Here is a 10612-nt window from a genome sequence, read left to right as displayed (position 1 = left end):
ATCTCCTTTTCCACCTATCCACTCCACCCTCTCCTCCCTGACCTATCACCTTCATCTCCTCCCCTACTCACCTATTGTACTCTATGCTACTTTCTCCCCACCCCCACCCTCCTCTAGCTTATCTCTCCCTGCTTCAGGCTCTCTGCCTTTATTCCTGATGAAGAGCTTTTGCCCGAAACGTTGATTTTGCTGCTTGTTGGATGCTGCCTGAATTGCTGTGCTTGAAAGTAGTTTGGAGCTCATAAAGCATCACTGCTCAAACTATAATTTACCTTAAAAACACAGAGATTATGGAACAGTTGGAGGTGACAAGCAGCCTGACAAGTTGTAGTTGGACTAAACAAGGATGTTTGGAGTGATGGTGAGACAAGTTTCATCGAAGAGGATGTCCGGGCAAATAGTACAAAAACAGCATATGTGTTAGTGGGCTGGTATGCATAAAAGATGCTAAGAAACATTAACTGGAACAGTGGAATGAAGAATGAAGGGAGAGGAAAAAGTAAACAAAGGTGCCTGAATGTAACTGTAAAACTAACTCCTCAGCAGCTTACAGTGAAAAAAACTGAAAACCAATATATCTGTAACTTATTTTCTCTAAAAACTCAACAGGAACATCTAGTGGCCACTCTCCAAACTACAAATATACTGAAAACAGGTTTTTAAAATCATTTGTTCACTATAACTTGCAGCTATTGTGTGGAACCTGCCATGCAATAGAAACTGTAATACAATTAGCTTTGAAAAATATTGAGTACAGTGTCATTTACAGGCATAAGAAATATTGCAGTCAATTTAAAATATGACAGGCTGTTAGTCATAGAATCATAAAGTCTTTAAATCACAGATGGTAGACACTTAGTCCAATTAGTCCATACTGCTTCTCCAGAGAAAATCAAGGAGGACCATTTTTCTGCTGTGTTATTATAATCTTTCAAATTTATTTCCCTCCACTGCCCATTCATTTATTTTTGAAATCATCAATCATCTCTACTACCACCAACTTTACAAGTTGTGATTTCCAGACATGACCATTTACTGTGGAAAAAGATTGTTCTTCATATCTTCCCCAGCTTCAGTGTTCTCTAGTCCTTGAACCATCAGCCAATAAGAACATTTCATTGCTTCTCATTGTGTTCATTATTCAAACCTGTCATGGCCACATCTTCTTCTTCTTCTTTGGCAGTCCCTCAGTGTCTAAGGCAGCTTGCTTCCACTCTGGACTGGGTGTTTGGGTGTGTTCAGTGAGTTCAGTGGTGGCTGAATAGTCCGATCTGGGAGCTGCATAATCTGCTGCAGATGGGGGAGGTGGTGTTTCAGGAGGGGAGATGTGGCACAGTCTGCACTTTGCATTGCTCTTTCTGCTGCCTGGCCTCCAGTTATTAAACTCATTGATGCTCAAAATGGTTAGCATCTTCTCAGATGCTTTTTCTCCAGTTTGTGCATTTTTGGACAAGTGATTCCTACATGTTGTTGGGTCTGTTGCATTTGATTAGGAATTTCAGGGTAGCATTTCCTCTGCCCTACCAGTGATCACTTACCTTTACGGAGCTCGGAATAGATTCTTGGGTTGGGCATGCGGACAATGCAACCGGCCCATCGTAATCGATTGTATGTGACCAGTGCCTCAATATTGGCCTGAGAGGGTGTTTGTGTTAGGATGCCTATCCTGCTAGTGGATTTGCAGGATTTTGTGGAGGCGGGACTGGTGATAGCTTTCCAGGGATTTGAAGTGTCTGCTATGCATGATTTTGTTTCATATGCACACAGAAGAGTAGGGACCATACCACGCAGGAGATCATGCATTTTGTGTCGGGTTTGAAGTCTCGAGTTTCGAACACTGTTCCTCAGGCTGCACGGGCACGTTGGAGTCGGTGTTGGATTTCATCATCAATGTTAGTTTGCACCAAAAGGACACTCCCAAGGTATGGGAAATGACCCACCTTTTCTAAGGGCTTGCCGTGGATTTTGATGGATAGGTGACAAGTGTGGGCTGCTAAAGAACCTTTATTTTCCAGATATTTAGTCTAAGACCCATTCTCTCCTACACTTTGATGAATATGTTGACAATGGTTTGTAGCTCAACCTTTGAATGTGTGCACATTGTCTGCATAGTGCAGCTCAATAACAGAAGTTACGCTGCTCTTGCTTCTGGCCTAGGGGTGTTGAAAGCTGACAGTTTCCCCACTTGACCTGTAGGTTAGCTCCACTCTGGCAGGGAGCTTCATGGAGATGGGGTGGTGTGTTGTGGCAAAAAAAAGTGGAGAGGAGTGTTATTGCGATGACCCCAGTTTACCCTCGTATTGAGTCTGTGCTGGATGCGTTCGTGAGGATCATGGCTTGTAAGTCATCATGAAGCATCGCTATCAAATCTCTCTTCAATTGCTTCAAACTGAACAACACCAATTTCTCCAACCTAATCTTGTGGCTAAAATCCCCAATTCCTGGTACATTGGGGATTTTAGTCCTGGTACCAGGACTGTTCTGGTACATTGTCTCTGTCTTATGCATCAGCTCAAACTCCTCTCTATTAAATTCCATTTATCTTTCTCCCTATTTACAAACCCACCAATGTCTTATTTGTTTGGTATCATCCTGAATGTCATATTTCAAAATTTGGTATCATCATCAAACTTTGATGTTTTACTCAATGCTAATTATTTGAAAACACCAGTGTCTACCATCCTTCAATCTGAAAAACAAACATTGACTACGATTCACTGATTTTTTTTTCCTTATGCTAGGTTTTATCCAGACTGACACTGATCCTCCTATTCTATAGCCTCATTTTTTAAATAAACTTTATACAATATTTTGTCAAACACTTCCTTAAAATTCATAGATAGAATTCCCTCCATCAACCATTTTGACTTCATCAAGAATTTTACTTGGATAAGCGTAGCACAAACTGATTTTTGGTCCTACATGTTTTGTGCAAGTAATTAAATCCACAGAATAGCAATTTTCAAATCCTTATCTTAATTTTTGTTACAGGTGATCCAAGAAGGGGGATTTTCTCGTGTGCCCAAGCATAATTTTGAAATATCTTACAGAAAAATAAGACAAATTGCTGATTGTTATTTAGCAGCAAGCTATAAATCCTAAACAATACTGATGGTCTATTTTTGAGTGCTATGCTTAAATTAATAGCAAAACCAACATCAATGGCATCCTCAGGATATTGGTTCTTATACAAATGCCATTGCTGAAGCAACAGGACTTTATCCTTCAATGTTAATCTGTGATTTTATGTGAACTGAGAGAAACATTATCCTTTCTTTTCTCCATATTGTCTCACAGTAACAGCACTGCAGAAAAAATCGACTTGGTGGTACCCTGCAATAAGGAGTGTCATTGCATCCGTTCTTACTTCAATCCAGTATGTGGTGCAAATAATGTCCAGTACTTTTCTGCATGCTATGCAGGTTGTACTAATGCAACAAAAGCAGATGGCACACTGGTAGGTTTTCTAATTTTAAGATAGTTTACCAGTATTTCTGATTGGCTATTTTATCAAAGTTAAATTGTGTCATGAATATGCAAATTGTCCTTTTGAAAAATGACAGAGTACATTGTAGGAACTTTGGTTTCTACTCTTGAAAATCTGTCTGTCAGATTGATGTGATGCCTTTGGTATCTGGGCAAGTAGAGTTAATGTGCTTTATGCTTTTGTGCACTCGTTTGCTTCTTATTTTTAGCCTTCACCACTGGTTCCCAGCAATGTGAAAAACAGAGCCCAACACTGAATGCTCCCTGTCAACATGGAATATTGCCCATGAATGTCCTTTACACAAAAGCAGGTCAGATCCAATCATGCCAATTAGTACTACATTAGTCTCCTGTTAAACATCAACAATGTGATGGACGTTCACATTCACAGTGCTATCAAGCAGCACTTGCACAACAATACCTACTCACCAGTGCTCAACATGCCTTCAGCTCCTGACCTCATTAAGCTTTGTTCCAAACATAGGCAAGAAAGAATTGGACGAAAGACATGAGATGAAAGTGGTTGACATCACAGCAGAATTAGACTCAGTCTGGCCACAAGCAACCCTGGCAAAATTGAAGTCAATAAGAATCAACAAGAATATTATTTAATGATTGGAGTCATACTTAGCACTAAGGAAGGTGGTTCTGGTCACTGACATCAAACCTTTCAGCTCTGGACATTGATACAGGAGTTCCTCAGGGCGGTGTCCCAATGATCTTTGGTTGCTTCATCAATGGCTTTCCCAGAGATTGCAGGGTCCTGAGATGCAAGAGATCTAAGTATCCTAATGCATGAAACACTAATGGTTTTATATATATATATACGGCAAGCAATTACGAAAGCTAATCGAATGTTGTCATTTGTCACAATGGAAACTATGTACAAAAATATGCTTCAGTTATTCCATGCACTGGTGGGACCACATCTGGAATACTGTTCACTACATCGTTTACCTTATCAGTGGTTAGCACTGCTGCCTCACAGCTCCAGGGAGCCAGGTTCGCTTCCAGCCTCGGACAACTGTCTGTGTGGAATTTGCACACCCTCTCCGTGTGTGCATGGGTTTCCTCCAGGTGCTCTGGTTTCTTCCCACAATCCAAAGATGTGCACATTAGGTGTATTGGCCATGCTAAATTGCCCACAGTGTTCAGGGATGTGTCGGTTAGGCGTATTAGTCAGGGGTAAATATAGAGTAATAGGGTAGAGGAATGGGTCTGTGTGGGATAATCTTTGGAGGGTTGATGTGGACTAGTTGGGCCTAATGGCTTGTTTCCACACTGTATTGATTCTATAATTCTATGATTTGAGAAAGGATATCAATGTGTAGGAAGCAGTTCAAAGCAGTACCACACTAGTACCTGGACTGAGTGATTTGTCTTATGAGGAAAGGTTGGACAAGCTCCGCTTGTATCTGCTGGAGTCATAGAATCATACAGTGTTGAACAGGTCTATTGGCCCATCAAGTCTGCACTGACAAGAATTTACAATATTTTGCAACACTTTTTTTAACTCATTCACGGGATGAGGGCATCACTGCATAACCAGTATTTATTGCCCATCCCATCGGACAGTTAAGAGTCATCCATATTGCTGTGGGTCAGGAGGCACATGTAGGCTGTACTAGGTAAAGACAGCAGTTTCCTTCCCTACAGGACATTAGTGAACCAGATGGGTTTTACCAACAATTGACAATGAAACCTTGATCATCACAGACTCTCAATTCCAGATATTTATTGAATTCAAATTCCACCATCTGCGTTGACAGGATTTGAACCCAGGTCCCCAGAATATTATTTGGGTCTCTGGGTTAAGAGTCCAACAATAATAGCACCAGGCCATTGCCTCCCAGTTGCCCATAGTCTTGAATGTTATGACATTTAGTGCTCATCCAAATACTTTTTTAAGGGTTCTGATGTTTCTCACCTCAATTCCCCTCCCAGTCAGTACATTCTAGATTCCCACCACCTTCTGGGTAAAAATACTTTCCTCAAATCCCCTCTAGATAATGCTGAAGAAGGGCCTGTGCCCGAAACGTCGAATCTCCTGTTCCCTGGATGCTGCCTGACCTGCTGTGCTGTTCCAGCAATAAAGTTTCAACTTTGAACTCCAGCATCTGCAGACCTCACTTTCTCCTTAAAATAATGCCCCCTTGTTATCTGAGGTCAACAAGGGGAACAGTTGCTTTCTGTCCACCCTGTCCATGCCCCTCATAATCTTATACAGCTCATTCAAGTCTCCTGTCAGCCTTCTTTGCTCTAAAGAAAACAACTTGAGCTTATCCAGCCACTCTTCATAGCTAAAAGGCTGCATCTCAGGCAACATCCTGGTGAATCTCCTCTGCACCCACTCCAGTGCAGTCACATCCTTCCTGCAATGCAGTGAACAGAACTGTACACAGTACTCCAGGTGTGGCTTAACCAAAGTCCTGCACAGCTCCAACATAGATCTATGAGATTAGAAGAGTAAGATATGATTTGATTGAAGCAGATAAGATCCTGGGGTCAAATTACAGGGTCATGTGAAGAAGATGTTTTGTCTTGTGGTAAAATCTGGAACCAGGTTTCATTATTTTAAAAATAATGACCCCTTTAACACAGGTGAGATTTTTTTTTATTTTTCTGTCTCAGAGATCCATGAGTCTTTGGAACTCTTTTCCTTAAAAGACGATTGAAACAGAAGTGAATAAATTTTGTTCAGCAAGGAAAGCAAGGTTCTCAGTGGTGTTTGAGTTGCCTTGTTTGTATGTTCCCCTCATCATAAGGTCAGAAATGGAGATTTGCTAATGATTGCACAGTATGCAGTCCCATTCACAACTCAAATAAATGTTGGAAATCTGAAAAAAATAGAGTGAAAGCTGGAAAAAAATCAGCAGGTGTGGCAGGATCTGTGGAGAGACAAACAAAGTTAATGTTTTGAATCCAAGTTGATTGTTCTTCAGAACTGAAATGGTAAAAAAAAAGTTTTTCTTTAGCTATTGACAGAGAGGGAGGAGGATCAAGTGGAATAAATGGTGAGAATGCCCAGAGTAAAAGCAGTGCTATGGTAGTAAAGCAAAATGGAGATTTAGAAAAGATATAAGTGATAGGCGTGGAAAGGAGAAAATGGTTCCACTCTGTGTTGAGAGCAAAATGAACAAAGCACAAACAAGACATGTTTGAGTGCTGTGTCAGGAAATTGCCATCCCCACAAAAAAGATAGTTTAACCATCTGCCTTTAACATTCAAAGGCATTGCCATTATTGAATCACTTAATGTCAATTTCCTGGAGATCATCTGTAAAACGTTATGAAAATATAAAAATGGTGGCTGCAAGAGTGGGTTCAGATACTGGGAATTCTACGGCGAGGAACTCACCTATGACCTGTACCACCGAGAAGCTGCAGCAGTACTACCACTTGCAAGTTTCTGGCAAGCCCCAAACTATCCTTGGAACTAAATCACTCTTTTTTCATGATTGTTGGACCAAAAACCTGTAGCCACCTATCTAACAGTTCTGTGATGTACCGACACGAGATGGACTGCAATACTTCAAGAATTTGGCTTTCCACCACAATGTCAAGGGCAAAAAGAGATGGACAACAAATGTTCTATTTTCTAGCATCACTTACTGCCTTTTAAAGAACAAAAAAAGTAAATACAACACATACACTGGCATGGTTTTGCCCATAGATACATTGTATCTTGTGGTACTGAGCTGTACAGACCAGAAGGTTATGGGTTTACTCCCTTGGGGTGAGTTAGTATTCACCTGCTGAGGAATTAGATCTCTTTTCCCGGACAGCTGGAACAATCTTCAGACTCTGAAGATGCATCATCAAACTAGGGAGAGAAAAATTAACCAATCATCCCATTGATAATTGTTATCCATGAAAATGGTTGATGGAATTCAATGTGAGCAAATGCGAGGTCTTGCACTTTGGGAAAAAGAATAGAAGCATGGATTACTTTCTAAACGGTGAGAAAATTCGTAAAGCCAAAGTACAGAGGGATCTGGGAGTGTTAGTTGAGGATTCTCTTAAGGTAAACATGCAGGTTGAGTCCGTGATTAAGAAAGCGAATGCAATGTTGTCAATTATCTCAAGGGGGTTGGAATATAAAAGCACTGTTGTGCTACTGAGAATTTATAAAGCTCTGGTTAGGCCCCATTTGGAGTCCTGTGTCCAGTTTTGGTCCCCACACCTCAGGAAGGACTTACTGGCACTGGAGCGTGTCCAGCGGAGATTCACACGGATGATCCCTGGAATGGTACGCTTAACATACGAGGAACGGCTGAGGATCCTGGGATTGTATCCATTGGAGTTTAGAAGATTAAGGGGAGATCCAATAGAAACTTACAAGATAATACATGGCTTGGAAAGGGTGGACGCTAGGAAATTGTTTCCGTTAGGCGAGGAGACTAGGACCCGTGGACACAGCCTTAGAATTAGAGGGGGTAAATTCAGAACAGAAATGCGGAGACATTTCTTCAGCCAGAGAGTGGTGGGCCTGTGGAATTCATTGCCACAGAGTGCAGTGGAGGCTGGGACGCTAAATGTCTTCAAGGCAGAAATTGATAAATTCTTGATGTCACAAGGAATTAAGGGCTACAGGGAGAATGCGGGTAAGTGGAGTTGAAATGCCCATCAGCCATGATTGAATGGCGGAGTGGACTCGATGGGCCGAATGGCCTTACTTCCGCTCCTATGTCTTATGGTCTTATGGTCTTATAACTTCCTCTGTAAATGAAAGAGATCAACTAGCCTCAATATGCTGGGCTGAATCTTACTTTATTTGTCTAAATTTGAGCTGCATTGAGTATTTTGGAGGTGTTTCACTGTCAATCCTCTTGCCCCATCTTACCTCACATCATAAATTACCTATCCACACCCCATGGTGTCGTTTGCACCTGATTTCTGCCGCATCCTACCATATGGCATTCCCACAACAGCTCAGTAGATATCTGCTTAAACACTGGCATCATTGTGCGCAATCTTAAAAAGCCTATTGTGCAGCCAGCCAAACTTTAAATTGAGAGCTGCCCTGCATAGTTTCCACATGTACTTCAGACATGGCAGACAGGGGAAACTGTTGCCTCACTTTGTGTGCAGGGTCCTGGAATTCCTCCTAGATGCTGGTGCCAATGTGTGACTTTCCTCTCCCATAAAAGCAGGAGTGGAGGCCATCTTGCCAAGCCATGCCAGTCTGGTCTGAGTTTGCTTCCTGACTAAAGCAGGTTCAGCCATTAGGAAGATGGCCTGCAATGTAGGAAGAAGGCCTATGTCCTTCTCCAGTCTGCCTGGGTAATCTTCTCTCTGATATCTCGAACTCACTCCATGTCTTTTAGTGTACCCACCTCCCCCCAAGACTCATGCTCCAGCATGACTTAAGAGTCAAGTCAGGTGGTGTGTTATCCATCATTCATCTCCTCATTCCTTATGAGAAGAGGATCCTGATCATGATTTCCCCAAGCTGGGCTCGGACTAGTATCTGGAGGCTGCCCTGCTCACAGTGGCAGGATCTCTTGAACAAAGGCTAGCCCCCTTGACTTGATTGAGATCTGCTGACAATTATGACAAACTTCCTGGCTTTGTGTCTAAACAGCTCTGCAAAATTTTTTTAATGAAACTGTTATCTCTGGGTGAGGGAGCAAAGCGCAAAAAAGGCTAAGCAAGGCAATGAAAACAGAATGCTGTAAGCATATTGCAAGCATATTGCATGCCTTTTGTGTAAAGCATGAAAGATGGAGCAGGATGATCTCAAGATGAACCTCACTGCCCTGGTCACCCAATTTTGCTACACATCCCACCATGTCATTCAGATCCCACAGGATTCCATGCATTAACTCTGTTCCTGTCTCTCCACAGGCGCTACCAGACCTGCTGAGTTTCTTCAGAAATTTCTCATTTTATCTCAGATCTGTAGTATCACACTACTTTTCTTTTATCCCGATAATATCTTGATATATAACTATATCTGTATGTTATTTTGCTGGAAGATGGGTAATCAGGTAATCATGCTCTTCCTGTTATAGTAATTCTGCCCCAAATATAATTAGCTTCCATTTGTAGCTCTCATGAAAGAGAAATCATAGTGCTGTTTGATATTTTTTCACTGCTATAGTTTAAAATTCACAGTAATTACATAATTATTGCACAAAAGGAGAGAGACACGATGAGTATATGATGTACATTGCAGCTAAGTGACACATTTGACATTGGAAAATTACAAAGAAATTAAGACGAAATAATAAGAATTACCATTTAGATTAAATTTTGATAATACTAAGCAAATTGTTAGTTTTGTTTCTTTTTCTCAAATATTGCCTGACCTGACTATTTTCAGCAGTGTGTCTTTTTTATTGTAGTGCAGACCATTGCTGTTTTTAAGAGTTTTAGTTTCAATCTGGTCTTGCAAATCTGATCCCCAGATTTGTTCCACACCCATGTCACTTGCACAATACTGCATTAAAATACAGATCCTTTAATTGCACCGGAGGCAAGACTGGCAATGTGTAAAAGGTGGTCAGAAGGAACTGACCCCAGAGTGAAATTTTCAAAGGTAAATTTCAGCATTCCTAGGTTTGCTTTGTCATGTTAAATAAAACAGAGTTCAAAATCACATCTGATGAAAAGGGAGTGCCTCGAAAGCTAGTGCTTCGAAATAAACCTGTTAGACTATAACCGGGTGTTGTGTGATTTTCAACTTTGTCCACACCAGTAACACCAGCACCTCCAAATCATAAATCAAATAGGTGAGAGATCCAGCAGCATTGAAGTACAGACAAGTAGCTAAACAATCAGTGACGAGGTGCTAGTCCTGCTTTGTATGAATAACTCTTTTTACCAAGTTTACTTCAACGGAAACATCTAGGAGAAAGTGAGGACTGGAAATCAGAGCTGAAAAATGTGTTGCTGGAAAAGCGCAGCAGGTCAGGCAGCATCCAAGGAGCAGGAGAATCGACATTTCGGGCATAAGCCCTTCTTCAGGAATGAGGAGGGTGTGCCAAGCAGACTAAGATAAAAGGTAGGGAGGAGGGACTTGGGGAAGGGGCGTTGGGAATGCGATAGGTGGAAGGAGGTTAAGGTGAGGGTGATAGGCCGGAGAGGGGGCAAAGAGGTCGGGAAGAAGATTGCAGGTCAAGAAG

At 41.5% G+C, this 10612-nt stretch overlaps 1 protein-coding gene across 1 annotated transcript in view; it reads left to right on the top strand.

The window, feature by feature from the left end:
• Positions 1–10612, top strand: part of LOC122559862 (solute carrier organic anion transporter family member 4C1-like) — a 174666-nt gene that overhangs the window by 149692 nt on the left and 14362 nt on the right. Inside the window, exon 9 of the mRNA XM_043709986.1 lies at positions 3298–3457. Within this exon, the coding sequence (XP_043565921.1) occupies positions 3298–3457 (160 nt within the window). The remainder of the gene's footprint in view (positions 1–3297; positions 3458–10612) is intronic.

The sequence above is a fragment of the Chiloscyllium plagiosum genome, chromosome 2 (assembly GCF_004010195.1).
Source record: "Chiloscyllium plagiosum isolate BGI_BamShark_2017 chromosome 2, ASM401019v2, whole genome shotgun sequence".
In the NCBI taxonomy this organism is placed as follows: Eukaryota; Metazoa; Chordata; class Chondrichthyes; order Orectolobiformes; family Hemiscylliidae; genus Chiloscyllium; species Chiloscyllium plagiosum.
The sequence above is the reverse complement of the archived record's forward strand: the minus strand, read 5'-3'. Positions and strand labels throughout refer to the sequence as shown.